Source organism: Euprymna scolopes, chromosome 26 (genome assembly GCF_053919585.1).
Source record: "Euprymna scolopes isolate OS-2025 chromosome 26, ASM5391958v1, whole genome shotgun sequence".
Classification (NCBI taxonomy): domain Eukaryota; kingdom Metazoa; phylum Mollusca; class Cephalopoda; order Sepiida; family Sepiolidae; genus Euprymna; species Euprymna scolopes.
This window is the reverse complement of record NC_136507.1, coordinates 49176040-49191083: the sequence shown is the minus strand read 5'-3', so window position 1 is coordinate 49191083 and position 15044 is coordinate 49176040. Positions and strand designations below refer to the sequence as shown.

At 33.4% G+C, this 15044-nt stretch overlaps 2 protein-coding genes across 2 annotated transcripts in view; one reads left to right on the top strand and one right to left on the bottom strand.

The window, feature by feature from the left end:
- The window catches only part of LOC145248013 (X-linked retinitis pigmentosa GTPase regulator-like), a 105409-nt gene extending 105141 nt beyond the window's left edge, over positions 1-268 (top strand). Inside the window, exon 19 of the mRNA XM_080109706.1 lies at positions 1-268. Coding sequence (XP_079965832.1) covers positions 1-24 — 24 coding nt within the window. The 3' untranslated portion in view covers positions 25-268.
- A 2052-nt stretch (positions 269-2320) lies between these two features.
- LOC145248012 (transmembrane protein 242-like) lies at positions 2321-15035 on the bottom strand. The gene is made up of 4 exons (XM_080109705.1): positions 14852-15035; positions 8567-8667; positions 4443-4580; positions 2321-4088 (listed from the first exon to the last, which is right to left on the bottom strand). Exons 1-4 carry the CDS (start codon positions 14994-14996, stop codon positions 3897-3899), a joined length of 576 nt encoding a protein of 191 aa, XP_079965831.1. The 5' UTR covers positions 14997-15035; the 3' UTR covers positions 2321-3896.
- Between the last annotated feature and the right edge of the window lie 9 nt (positions 15036-15044).

Below are 15044 nucleotides of genomic sequence, written 5' to 3'. Positions count from 1 at the left end.
TCCAATACATGCACAATCTTATAGATCGGCAGGCGTCATCTTTGCTTGGGGTTTACACAGAAGAAAAAATGTTAGATTGAAAACAGAATCCTCACTTTCTTTTCGTGAAAGTAATTGTTGAGAAACTACAAGCAATCAAAATGATTTGTCCCCCCCCCCTCTTGAAAACCAAAAAATAATAATTGATGAAAAAAAGACTTTAATCCATGTGATAAAAGGAACAACTCCGTGCTTCAATCATGGAAATAAAATTCTGTACATTTCTAAACGAGATGTTTGCATTCATTTCTTTTGTTTTCTCATATATTTCTTATTTTTGCCAAGATCACTGCATAATGTGAAACTACTACAATTACTAACATGATGTACTCAGTTAAAAAAAAAACAGTCCTTTATATGACATGAACACGCGGAAAGTATTATTTGATTTTGGCCTATAAACTTTTATTCTAGTCAGACGTTATCCTATGTGATTGTTTAAAAGCTTCAAAAATATCTTGAAAATAATTTCTTTTACGTTTTTCATTTCCTTAAGTTTTCTGACAATGAAAAATACCAACTTTTTGTCAATTTTCAAAGTTTCTTAATCGAACAAATTTTTTAATTCACCAATTTAATTAAAATATTAAGCAACAAACTTGTGTCAATTAATTAGTTTGAAATTCTGAAAGAAAAATGTGGTTCTCATTTGAATGTTAAATTAAACTTTGTTTTAAAATTTAAGAAGAAATATCTGACATAAAATTGATCCAATGGAGTAGAGGTTTGTTTAGAAAAATGTGGAGACAGAAAAAAAGTTGATCATGTTTTGAATATCAGGTGGCAATATTTTAATAAAGCAATCTATTTGGATAGTATGCATACAAATTATCTAACTATTCTCCATTACATATTATCAGTACAGTTTGAGGGTCTTTAAAAAATGGACATTTTTGAGAGTGGAGCAGCAGGCGTTTTCATTTTCTGTCCAATATTTCACTGGGTACTAGCACTGTATATGGCTGATTGTCTGTTCTTCTGTTCATTATGGTGTGAATGTTCAGTTGTCTGGTGAAAGAAAAGTTTTCATTGCTAATTCATGAAAAGACCCCACTGCCTCCCAAATCTTGTATTATGGTTGTATATAATGTGTGTGTGTGTGTGTGTATATATATATATATATATATATATGTGTGTGTGTGTGTGTGTATGTGTTCATGCCCATCTAGTCTATATAATACATGTATAGAACCAATGCTCCTGTCGTCTAATTGTTATAAATGGTTGTTGTGGGTGTGTGTGTTTTTAGCCATATTCAATATTCAAACAGATGTTCGCTTAACATTGACAAGGTAAGTCATTAACTCAGGATGGGGTCAACAAACATGACACATAAGCACAGAATGGCCGTTTGATAACGGACTATTAACCTTAGATTGTGGCTTTCTTCATCTCTTGGACACTGCAAGAAAACATTTCACTGTGAAGCAGTAACAAGACTTTTTTTTTTGCTTTTCCTCATTCTCAACAGTTTGGTGTTTCATGGATTTACAACACTTTTTCTTTTAGTCTTCATATCTTGGCTGTCATGGAAGATGCCGCTCCCCGCATCATGGAGAGAGACTAACTCCCTCTTGAGTCGTCCATTTTCCCTGGTGTTCAGTTAATGACTGATTAAAATCTACTCAAATCTACGTATGATCACATGTCTAAGACTCCAACGCCGACGTAAACCTAAATTTAGTTATTTGTTTACGTAAACTAAAAATCCCTCCAGAACTCTGTTTACCTTTATTTTCTAAATTCATATTGCTTTGTAGCCTTTTATTATTCCAGCTGTCACTCACATTTTTTCAATCAATAATTAATCCAGCAATCCACCGTCGCTTAAATCAATTAATAATAATGTTTTAACTTTTGGCACTGCCTGCCACAATTAACAGATACTATGCTGTGATTACCGAAAGGGTCACAACATTACAGATTACTTGGTATTATACTGAAAGAAAATTGATTTATTAAAGTTGATCCAACATCACAAAGTTAACATTCTTTTGGTTCAGTTTCTCCATCTGATGGAAAATCAACCTTTGTATTCATGATACCAAAAGCACAATTCTTATTAGAAACAATTTATTAAACATGTTATTTGAGACAAAACTTGGGAGGGTTGGGTTCATACCTTCCACAATGATATGACAGTATAAGTGAATGCAATTTGATCTTCATATAACCAATTTCATCATCTGTGTTAGTATTTATTAGGCCAATAATGCACCAGTTCTCGTTTTGAAAAAAGATTAAAAAATAAAGAAATTCTAAAATAGAAAACAAAAACCAATTTTGCGCATTTATTATTTACAGATTTATTATTTACAAAAATTATGAGAAAGTATGGGTGGGTGTGTAGAGGCGACGTGACAAAAAGTATGGGTGGGTGTGTAGAGGCGACATGACACTCGGGTGGCAAATCAAACACCAAAATATGATGAACAGGAATTTCAAAGAAAAAAGTAAAAATCTTATTCTACAATTGTATGCCAATTTTCTTTTCATGATTGTTTCAAGTTTTATTTTCGTCCTTTGCATAGATTGTCTTTTCTAAATATGGCGTTAAGGGAAGAAAAAAATGAATGGAAAGAGATTAAATTAAGTTGAATGTTTTTCTAGAGCATTATATTATTGGTTAGGGCACTTGGCTCTGCTGAAACCAATAGGGCAAAACATTGGCATTGCCAGTATTAGATCCCCTCTCACTTCATTAATAACTCAAGAATATGAACTAGTTTGATAGAATGTCGGTTTGATGTGGATGTGTATCATCATAACACACCTAGTGCAGACTAAAATAAATGAACTCAGCTCTTGTGGAACTCCATCAATTATAGAGGGTACAGTAGTGATTCACAATGATTTCCCCCTGATTACTGCAGTGGACTTAGCATTATCTGGAAGGAGGCCTCTATTGTTATCTGTTATCGATTTCACAGTGAAGATGATGTGTTACAATGAATAGGCAAAGACATTTATCCAAAAGTTTGAACATACATTGTTCTTACATATCATGCAGCATCGTGAGGCCAACAGTTTTAATCTCATATTAGATGCTTGTACTGTACAAGATACAAATATTAAATAGTTTAGTTTGGAATAGCACAACTAGTACGCCTACAATTTTCAGCTGTAAAATTAAAAAAAAAATACCACTTACATTTAGATCTTTGGTAGATTTATATGAAAATATTTTAAGTTTTCCATTTTTTTTTTATATTAGCATTTTTTTTTGGATATTAGTGTACTGATTCTGAATCATTTTGTAATTTACACGTTGATTTCTGTAGCTGCACATTTTCTTTGTGTGCTAATGCATTAGAAAGAAACATTTAAATATTCTACTAATTGGTGTTACCATCAAGTATTTGTAAATCTAATGATTATCAAGTAACATTTTAATGTTTCAAAGTATTTTCTAATCGGGATAATAAACAAAGTATTGTAATTGTCAACAAATTATCTTTCATTACTAGAGTTTGTTGAATGATGTTGATGAGCTTACAAGTAATTTACATTTTTTTGCCAATAGATGGCACATCTACTCATCAGCTGCATTTATTTTACTTGAGAAAACTATTTTTCATTTTAAAAACAAAATCACTAAAATTACAAAAAGTAGGAAAGAAAATATATTTTCAATATCGTGTGAGCTTTAGCCAAGCCTACAGAAACATCAGACTTTCATCATATGCAGAATATTTGATGAAATCTTCTGGAGATTAAATTTGAAAAGTTCATGATATGTGAGAGATCAGATGATACTTACATATACATACATTACGCATAAATATTTTATTAATTAAAAAGAAAAAAAATACTTATTTCTTTTAAACATAGGCAAATTATGGTAACACATTCTATTTTCAGTTTTCTGTTATTCCGGCTGCAAGATTAGATTTGAGGGACTGCTTCTTTCGTTTTTCCTCGGCATCCAAATCAATGATATATTGCATCAAGTCAGTCAAATTAGCAAATTCTGTCCGTTCATTTTGGGTAGAATTTTTAGGCTGTTTTTTGGGAAAAAGACTTTGCATTTTTTCACGAAATTCCACAAGCTGAAATGAAAAAAAAAAAAAACAAAACTATAAAACGGCAAGTTGTAGGGAAAGTTTTCTTTGTGGGTGAGAAAATTTGACAAGGTTCTTGGAAAATATTTACTTAAATTAGAAACGTTTTTTTACTTTATACAAAACATTGTTTATGATATGGACGTCACTCTGTAAAAACATGATTCAAAAGAAAAATGCACAATTTCAACATGAAACAGCATAGTTTTGCTGCTATATATGAACACAAATATACATTTAAAAAACAAAGATCAAATAAAAAGGAAACATGAAAAATATAAAAAAAAGGAAAAATTGGAGGCAAAGATGTGAAAAAATGTAGGAAAAAAAATATATACTTACATTGTGAACACCAAGCATTTTCCAAACTCCAAAACACAACAGAGAAAATCCAGAAACAGAATAAAAGGTTCCCCAGGCAAGCGCTCGCCCAGCAAAAGAATGTCCAGTTTCAGGAATTTCTCGACTTGGAATGAGAGTCTTGAGAAGAAAAACAGATTTAAATTACAATTATTAAAAATTTCAAGTGTCACAAAATCAACTTTACAAATTAAAAACAAAAATAAACTTAAACAACATGAAATTGGCAGCATGATAAAAATAATAATAAAAAAAAAAACTTTCATGTGAAATAAGCCTGGCTTTATCTAGTTTTGCCTGGAATGAATAATATCTAAAATTTAGAAAAAAAAAATTTTCTTTGACCCTATACTGATGCAGATTTCACCAAGGGAAAGGAATTGCTCATAATAATTGCAGACCTCATGAACTTGAAGATAAATATTTCTCCAGATAATTCATTAACAAATGCTTTTCCTGAAGCTGGCCAGTTTAGGTTGAGCACATCCATTGCATGCAGAGAAATGATATAAGAATAATACAATGGCAGTTTCATGTGATTCTTAAAAGCAGACTTAAATCTTATGACTGCGGAAGAAGATTACATCTGAGCAATATAAGGAGATGTGTGCAGAACAAGAGATTGGTTGGTATGGTCATGTTAAAAGAATTAATGAGAGAGCTTTGTCTAATAGCTGTAGAACAGTTGAGCTTGCCGAAGGACATGGAAAACATGAAAGGAAGTGAAGGATGAAGTTGAGAGAAAGAGGGATGATTACAGACTCGACCAGAGATAGGTTAGTTTGAAAATCAAATCCAAAAAGTCGTTCAACACACAGCAGTACATAAAACATTAAACCGATAATTATGAATTTCTTTTTTATCTGTTCAATTGCAACTTCTCACCTTTTAAAATCGATTATGTTCACACATGCAAATTACCGATACCTGCAAAAAGCTAAGAACTGAGCGTCTGTTTTTGATCTCTTTCGAATGGCCATTTGACAAGTGTGACTTTGCAGGTGCTTTGGATCTGATAAATGTAAATATCACCACGGGTTTATGCATATATTTTTTTAATGGAAACTATGTTCCAATTATTTTGTCTCAACGGCATAATGACAGAGTTGACAATGTCACATAAGCAAATTAAAAGAGGAAATGATTCTGTGTGTCACACCTTTTATAGAAGTAACCATGTGACTAAATTAGCAAATGCACCTTGTAGAAATAAGTTTTAGTGAAGATGAGAGATGCTGGTTGAAAATTTAAGATAAACATTTTGTAGTAATGTCTGTATCCATCTCACTCGACTTGCTTCGGATAAATAAAAAAGGTCGCCAGAGTTCAAAATAAAATAAATCAACTTTATTTAGCAACATAAAAACGTAAGACAACAAAGCAAGTTGGTTTAGTCAGCACATATTAGAGCAGAAATGTAATAGAGTCCTAGTCTTTAAGCTCAAATGTGAATATATTCATAAGAGGTGAGGAAGAGAACACAGCATCTTGCCAGACCTGCATCTCAGTTGAAAGAGATCAAATTTTCATGCAAACTGATTTGAATAGAGATGGGAAGATAATCATACGCAGTCGGTTCCTAACGCTCTTATCACTATAAAAATCTGGCCATAACAGCACAAGAGATTACATGTTAACACAATGGGAAATAAACTTCAATCATAACTTTGTCATCCAATCATCTAGGACACCATGTACTCTCGAGCGCGTGGTTCAGTGGGCGAAGACGTGGCTGGTTACCTTTAATGAATTTAAAACCAAACTCCTATCTTTACATCATCAACGCTCTGATCCCCATCTGGCATCAATTGAAATGGATGGCTCTCGTCTAGGAGAAGCCCCATGTTTTGACAAGCTTCTGGGCTTGACCTTCACTCCTGATCTGAAATGGAACACGTACATCAAGTCTGTTGCCAAGGACGCTGGGAAAATGGTGGGATCCTTCTACCGCTCCAGAAGATATCTCACTACTGATGCAATTCTCTATCTATATAAAAGCCAAGTACGTCCAAGGATGGAGTACTGCTGCCATATCTGGGCAGGAGCTGCTAAAAACAGCCTATCCTGCCTTGACAGAGTACAAAATAGACTTCGTGGCTTAGTGAGGGATGCCCTTTTATCTTCCCTGCAACCCCTCTCCCACAGAAGAGACGTTGCAAGCCTATCTTTGTTTTATCGTTATTTCCATGGCAGGTGCTTGTCTGAACTCCAATCTCTGGTCCCCCCTCGCCAATCTTTTACAAAAAACACCCATCTAGCTGAATCCACTGTCAAAAACTTTCCCCACTCTTTATCTATGCCTAAATCAAAACGTAGATTCCATGAACAAAGCTTCTTTCTTAGAACTGCATGCCTGTGGAACTCTGTTCTGTCTGCCTGCTTCCCACCTTACAACCTGGATGTCTTCAAGTCCAATGTAAACAAATTCCTGATGAACCGCCCCCTTAAGTAGACACTTTATTAAATCTCCACACTAACGTACTGTACTTACAATAACCCTTATCCCTGAGTGGCTTCCAGACCTTGATAAGTAGTGACCACCTTGTAAAAAAAACCAAAAAAACCAAAGAAAAAAAAACATGGCATAATCACATTGACACACTAGTTCTTGTTAGATCACTGAAGTTAAACAATGTTGAGCCTGGTCAGTTGTAGATGGGTGACCATTTAGGAATACCAGGTGCTGTATATAAGAGGACATCGACACTTCCCTGCAAAAACCTAACCAGGATATACAGGTGACTGGGGACCGCTTGTGAATTCGATATTCCCTAGATACTTCCTTCAAAGGAACCGATGTAGGGTGAGTACTACTGGCTTTTTTTTTTGGCTATGACACTATATATTGGTAAAGTAGACCTAATTCTTCTAAAGACTTAAACTCATGAAGATGATTCAGCTAGAAGCAACTTGTAAATAGGTATAACAAGATCATTCTGTGTGATCAAAAAAGCAGAATAATAAATAAAAATTATAACCTAGATGGTAATGAGATGTAGGTTAGAATATGGGTGGATATCGTGTATGGAGTGCTGCTGTGTTGAGACAATTTCAAGTTTAGTACAAGAATTAGAAATATAAACATTTTATTTTGAGATATACGAATTGAGGATTTTATTAAGAACAAGTGCAGAGATGCATCACTGTGCAAGGATTGAGAAAAACATCAGAATGAGATTTACACTTGAAGTGAGCAGATGTGCCACCTTTGAAGTTGTGAGGTGAGGAGTTGACTGCATCTGTGGTGCAGGAATGTACCAAGGGAATTCTATTGCAATAAATAGTAAGCCATATATTAAAGAAAAAGTTTTTGGTTTTGATTCTTCATTTTGATGCAACACGTTTTGCATTTGAAGTAAAAAAACGGAGATAACATTGCATTGTTGCAATCCCCATGTACAATGTGCACCAGCCCATGCGAGAGAAAAGTACCTAAACAACAGTTTCAACCATGATCTATAGCCCTCATTGAGGTTCATATAAACTTTCAATCCTTGATAAACCAAATATTATAGGAAGAGAATTCAGAAATGATATCAATCATTAGACGTGAAGGGAATGTTAACTGTGGTCCTGTTGACTGCTCCTATTATTTTTCTCACATGTAAAGAGATAAGCCAAAAACGAAAACCTGATGCCAATAAAATAGGATTCACTTGCACTTACAATACACACATATTTATGATCACATGTTGATTTTCTAATATGTGGATATATGAGAAAGGCGGATTTACCAAAATATGTAGAAGCATGCTGACAGAATTGGTGTTTGGGTGAATAGATCAACCAAATGTCACAGAAATTTGTTTGGATGAAAGTAACTTCATATTTATGCTGTTATGCAGATGTCTTCATGATTAAATCAACTAATGTTACTCAAAAGACTAAAATGCATCAGGAAAAATTACATGTTTTTTCTACTCTTCTTGACATCCAATCAAGAAAATATGCATTTATTATATGAATGCATATTTTAAGTTTGAACAAATTTAATTTATATAATTAAACAATTTATATAATTAAACAATTTATATAATTAAATAATTGAAGTAAACTATTTTGGCTGCAAAAAATTTCTTCACAATCCTTGTATTTAAAAAACTTACCTTAGCAAACATGGTTGGATCTTTCTTCTTTGCCATTGCAACGGTAGCCCCAAATCCAAAAAGAAGGGAGGCCCCAGCAAGAGAAGTAATAAACACAGCACCTTGAAAAAAAATATCAGAATTAACAAAAGTACAGAAAAAATAAATATTGAATATTTTCACAAAATAGATGCATTGATTATTACGTTTTCATTATTAAATACTTTGAAAATAAAAGATGTTCTTTTTTAGAGGTGGCGAACTTTAAATTGACAATTATTTTATTTAATTGCAGATTTGGCAACTATCAGTTATTTTGAGTTCAACTTGGTTTGGCAATTTATCATGAGGAGACTGACACCCAAGCAGCGTTTGCAAATTGTGCAAATTTATTTTATTTACATTTGATGATTAATTTACATTTGGTCGACGAATAATTTTACAAAATGAACCGGTGAACTGGTCACTCCATTCACACGATTTAACATTAGATTATTTTCTTTGGGGATATGTAAAGGCCCTTGTCTACACTGATAAAGCAAACACAATAGATCACTTAGAAAACAACATTCAACGCAATATTACTAAAATACAGCCTAATTTAATGTGTAGATTTTGTGAAAATTGGATTTCTAGATTACACCATATATGCAGGGGGGGGGGGGCATATACCTGAAATTGTATTTAAATAAATTCCAAAAATTAATTTTGAGAATAAGCCACGTATTTGAATAATAATATATATTTCTGTGATTTATTTTAATTTAAAGGGTAAAGTCATCAATTTAACGGTGAATGTTGAATTGTAGTTAAAGTAAAGAGTACCATTTTTAATTTCATAAATCACTTCACAAAGTAAATAATGTTTAAATTATTTCGTGATGGAAAAGCTTAATCATCTTCTAATATATCTGTTATATTCAGAATAAGCGTATGGTGGCGGGAAAGAACCAGACAACATAGGTTTAATTTTAAGCAATTGATTGTGCAATCGTAATTTTAAAAATATAAACTTAAGAAAAGCAAAATAAAATGTTCTTCAGTTCAACAACAGTTTGTCTCTGCTGTTAAGGTTATTCATTTCAGTATAGTCTTTATCAACAATTTGCGTCTTTCTTTGTTGATAAAATATGTCAATATTTGTTATTCCTTGTGGTGATTTGATAACAATATCGAAGGATAAAAGTTTGTTTTTCAATAAGAAATGTCTAAAGTGAACAACACAGCAGATTTGTCATCTACTTGTTATGAAGATGTTGTCCCTGTCATGTTTAGATGGGGTAGTTATTCCTTGTGATGTTTTGATAGCAATATCAAAGAATAAGAGCTTGCTTTTCAATGAAAAATGTTCAAGGAAGACAACCTAGCATAAATAATAATTTTGTTTGCAAAATATATCAATGTATGTTGTTCTTTGCGCTGGATGGTTTTCATAACAATATCGGAGAATAAGAGTTTGTTTTTCTACGGGAAAAGTTAAAGGAAACAACTTAGTAGATTTGTCGTTTGTCACGTTGTCAACTTAGCAGATTTGTCGGTTGTCACGTTTAGACGGGACATTTATTCAGCTATGTTCCACGGCTTTGTTGATCCTAACATGGTACAGATTGTCATCTGCCAGTCAGCGATATCGACTTTGTCGGCAGCCGTCTCTTCTCTTAGGTAAGAAGTCAAGTCTCCTGGTGTAGAAGCATTTAATAGTAGCACCTTTGATGGATTTGTTTATCCTTAGGCTGGAGATTTGACCAGTGGTCTGGTGTGGAAGTCAGTATTGGCCGGTGGTAGACCGGTCAAGTTGTAGTATTTCTCATCTCTTGGTGTTAGTCGAGACCCGTAGCCAAACTGGCCAGGGTTAAAGTTGGTTGCTCTCCTTGGTTTTGGAGTTGAATTCTCAACTGACAGGCATTTGTGCGGCGTGCGCCAAGCTCTATCAAGCCAATCTCCTGATCAGCTTGGCTCCTCTCTATTTAAATGTAAATTTAGCAGATGTCCGGCTCCCACGGCAAGTTTTTTCTGATTGGTGAAAGTTGGATTTTGACAGCCAATCAAACTGTTGGAAATCAATCAATCAGAGTTGAGCATTTTGTAAAGATTTGTAAATAATGTTGCTTTTAGCTGCTGCTGCTATTATTTGTCATGGTTGGGGCTGTCCCTTCTAATCGCATAATATATTTGCTGCTCCTGCTAATTTGTTGTCTTTGTGAGAAAGCTTCACAAATCGAAATGTGATCTCGCACTCAACTTTGTAACATCACTGGTTCCTCACATCAATTGAAATTTATTTTTCCAATTGCTCCATGTGATTCGTATTACTTATTTTTGTAAAATATATTTTCTGAAAATGAAAATTTTATAAAAACCTTTCCATTATTTATTTTTAACTAAAACATACAACCCGGTCTCATCGTGATCAAATAATTTTTAGGCTCGTGTGAGGTTTTCACGTTACACCGGTTTTTATTCACACCAGGGCGGTTCTTTTCTCATTACGTTGTAAATAAAGTTAAATAATGAATTTATTAATGTTTCTTTAATCACCGCTTTTTTGGATAATTGCGTTGCAATATGTAAACTTAGGTGGCGCTTAACCTCGAACCCAAAACAACCCAAACCAAAAACGAGAGGGACACAAATCCTGATTCACCGTTTTGTATCCATGGAAACAGTGACCATATCATTCAGTTTACAAATAAGCTAAACTTATTTTATAACATTTTTAGCTATGGGTATATAAATTGTTAAAATTTCTTCAACAATTAAATTGTTAGGTGAAAGTACAGAATAGTTGCAAAACACCCCCACAAAGTCCAAGAACAATTCTGTTCGTATTGTTTAAAAATTTTAAATTATAAAAAGTTCTATTTCTAATGTTTACAATGTAAATAAAAATTGTTTCGTTTTTTATTTTAAAATCTGTTTATATTTTTTTCATTTCCAGCGGTTTTTTATCACTAAAATAGAATTTAAATTCAAAATACTATTAAAAAAAAAAAAGAAAAAAAGGGCACTTGTACAGTTTAATCAAGACATGAAAAAATTAAAATATCGAAAAAAGGTTATATTGTACGTATCCGTTTTTGAACTGAAGATCTCTGAAAAAAATTTGATTTCATTTGATCGAGTAGTTTTTATTTTTTTTACAGCGGAAAAACACGTTTTTATGACAGCACGTTGAAGGCAGACATCTTGGAATTTTAAAAATTTTTGTTTGTATTTTTAAAAACGCCACGGGGAGATAACTCAGTTTAAAGGCGCCGAGACTCCCTCCCCATCTTTAATACTAGCTTTTCTTCCTAAAAATCGAACCTTTTGCTTGGTATCATAAATTTTTTGTTCGCTGTAAAAAAAACAAAACAAAAAAAAAACAAAAAAAAACAACTACTACTTGATGAAATTAAGTGAATTTTTTAATTTTTTAAAAATTTTTACATGGAGGTCACCATCTATCAAGACCCAGAAGCCAATTAGGGATAAGGGTTATTGTGTGTACAGTAATCAATGGGATAGTATCGTAGTAATAGTTAGTATTGGAGATTTGATAAAGTGTCATTACTTAAGAGGGCGGTTCATCAGGAATTTGTTTATGTTGGACTTGAAGACATCCAAGTTGAAGTCAGGAGGGAACCAGGCAAGCGGCAGAGAGTTCCACAGGCGTGCAGTTCTAAGAAAGAAGCTTTGTTCATGGAATCTACGTTTTGATTTAGACACAGATAAAGAATGGGGGAAAATTATTGACAGTGGTTTCAGTTAGATAGGTGTTTTTTGTGAAAGATCGGCGAGGGGGGGGGACCAGAGATTGGAGTTCAGACGAGCACCTGCCATGGAAATAACGATAAAACAAAGATAGGCTTGCAACGTCTTCTCTGTGGGAGAGAGGTTGTAGGGAAGAGAAAAGGCCATCCCTCAGTAAGCCACAAAGTCTATTTTGTACTCTGTCAAGGCAGGATAGGCTGTTTTTAGCAGCTCCTGCCCAAATATGGCAGCAGTACTCCATCCTTGGACGTACTTGGCTTTTATATAGATAGAGAATTGCATCATTAGTGAGATATCTTCTGGAGCAGTGGAAGGATCCTACCATTTTCCCAGCGGCCTTGCCCACAGACTTGATGTATGTGTTCCATTTCAAACCAGGAGTAAAGATAAAACCCAGAAGCTTATCAAAACACTTTTTGGATAACTTCATTCCATAACGGATACGTACAATTAAAACTTTTTTCGATATTTTTTAATGTCTTGATTAAACTGTTCAAGTACCAAAAAAGGCGGAGGTTAAGAATCCTGCCACTTTCCCAAAATCGCTAAAAACATGGCGGACGACCTAACGCTCCCTCTGACACGTGACCGGGAGTTTGGGGCATATGTCTATTTGTTTTGATTTTACATACGTGAATGAATGAACGAATTATCATCAAAACATACGAACCATTCTTTCACCTAATAATAAATTAGAAAAAACCCCAACAACTTTTTGGTACTTGTGCAGTTCTGCTACCGCAAGTGTACGAAGCATTCTTCACTTTCACGTAAAATTTAAAGAAAAATATTTTTTGCTGTATTGTTTCATTTCGAGGCGCTTATACAGTTTAGTCAAGACATTAAAAAATGAAAATATCGAAAAAAAGTTTAAGTTGTATGTATTCGTTATAGAACGAAGTTCTCCGAAAAAGATTTTCACTTAATTTCATCAAGTACTTTATTTATTTTTTTTTTTTACAGCGGTAAAACATTTTTATGAGAGCGCGTTGAAGGCGGCCATCTTGGATTTAAAAAAAAAAAAAATTTTGTTTGAATTCGTGCCAGTTGACACGGTTAAGATTCGGATTAAAAATTGTTATAAAATATATACAAGTTAGGCATGCAGTATGATTATGATTATGTTGGCGCGTGAAAAATAAAGAATAACTCCCATGCAAATTCCGGCGTGGCCTTATATATTAAATCGACTCAAAACGAGCGGACGTAGTACAGAGTACCCCACATGATGTTTCCGTCCAATGGGATTTCTCCAAGGACATTTTTCTAAATTTTTCTTCTTAAGCTCGCTGGGAGCCGGTCCAAATAGTATTTAAGCACACACAAACATCAAATCTCTCTCTCAACTGCATTTTCATTCAGACGTTCCACTCGTGTTACTATCACTCTTCAATTTTCACCGCTCTGCGCGCTTCATACAATTTCACAGGCGAACATTACCTATTGCTTCTCTTAACATGTTTTAACATATGAACAGTTCAACAAAAAAAGACATTCACCTTTTTTTTTTATACGAACACTTAAAAAGGACTTCTGAACTCATTATAAAGAGAATTATATTTTATTTGTTAATGGTTGGTTTCTGTGAATAAACCTCCGTTTGTTTTGCATGTAAGTCTTCTTTTTATTTTTATTTATTTGTGGAGGAAGTTACTTGCTAAAAAGGCCTGACGACCCCCCACAAATTTTAGAAATGCCAAAGGGAGATAATTCCAGTTAAAACGCTGACACCCCTCCCCATCTCTAATACTAGCTTTTCTTCCTAAAAATCGAACATTTTGCTCGGTATCATAACAAATTGTTTTTTCGCTGTAAAAAAACAAAACAAAAACAAACAAAAAAACTACTTGATGAAATTAAGTGAAATTTTTTTTTTTCAGAGAACTTCGTCCCATAACGGATACATAAATTTAAACTTTTTTTTCGATATTTTCATTTTTTAATGTCTTGACTGAACAAGTACCCATTTCGATAATAGATAACCAAGAAAAATGAGGGGGGTGGGAATGAAAAATAATTCGAAATGTTTCGTTTTATATTTTCGTTTCCAGTTCGATGTTTTACTGTCTTAATTCGAATTCAAAGCGAACTATTTCCTTGGGCCGAATAATCACACCCATGGTCAAGACTCAATCAACATTACCCAAACCCTTTTTTCCTTCTATTGTCTATCATTAAACATTGTAAAAAGGTAAAGCACTAAAGCAGTATGGTTCGTTTGTGCGGTGCGCGTAAAATATTTTTTTCACGCGTCGTATCAAAGAATCTACCAAAATAAATAAATAAATAAATAAAGCGAGAGAAGGCAAGGTCAAATCACTGAGAAAAAAAAAAAAAAAAAAAAAGTTAAAATACGCAAGTAAAATAAAAAAGCACCAAAATGAATACCAATTAAAAAATATAACTAATTCATTTTAACGAAATAATTGGACATTTTAAAACAGAAAAATAGACATTTTCATTTATTTAAAAATCCCATTTTTAAAACTACCTTTATTTTCTTCATAAATTTGAAATAGATTTCTTTTTAAAAAATCTCAGGAAATAGGATACCTTTCAAATTCGAAGATTTATTTTTGAACTGTCGTCCGGATTTATCGTAAGAAGATTCGCCAGCCATTTCCGAAACAGAATTGGTTCCACTTTCATTAGATTTATTTTTGTCGAATGTGTCCGACATAGAACCAGACGACACCATGCTTTCTTTTCCCGATTAAACTTCCGTTCAATAAGGGCAAATGAGCCA

Bases quoted from the DNA above. Each gene is read 5' to 3' on its own strand.
- LOC145248012 (XM_080109705.1), bottom strand. From the start codon at position 14,996: ATGGTGTCGTCTGGTTCTATGTCGGACACATTCGACAAAAATAAATCT. The intron at 4,581-8,566 runs GTAAGTTTTTTA...TTTCTTCTCAAG, and splicing joins ATCCAACCATGTTTGCTAAG to ACTCTCATTCCAAGTCGAGA. The intron at 4,089-4,442 runs GTAAGTATATAT...TTTTCATTTCAG, and splicing joins AAATGCTTGGTGTTCACAAT to CTTGTGGAATTTCGTGAAAA.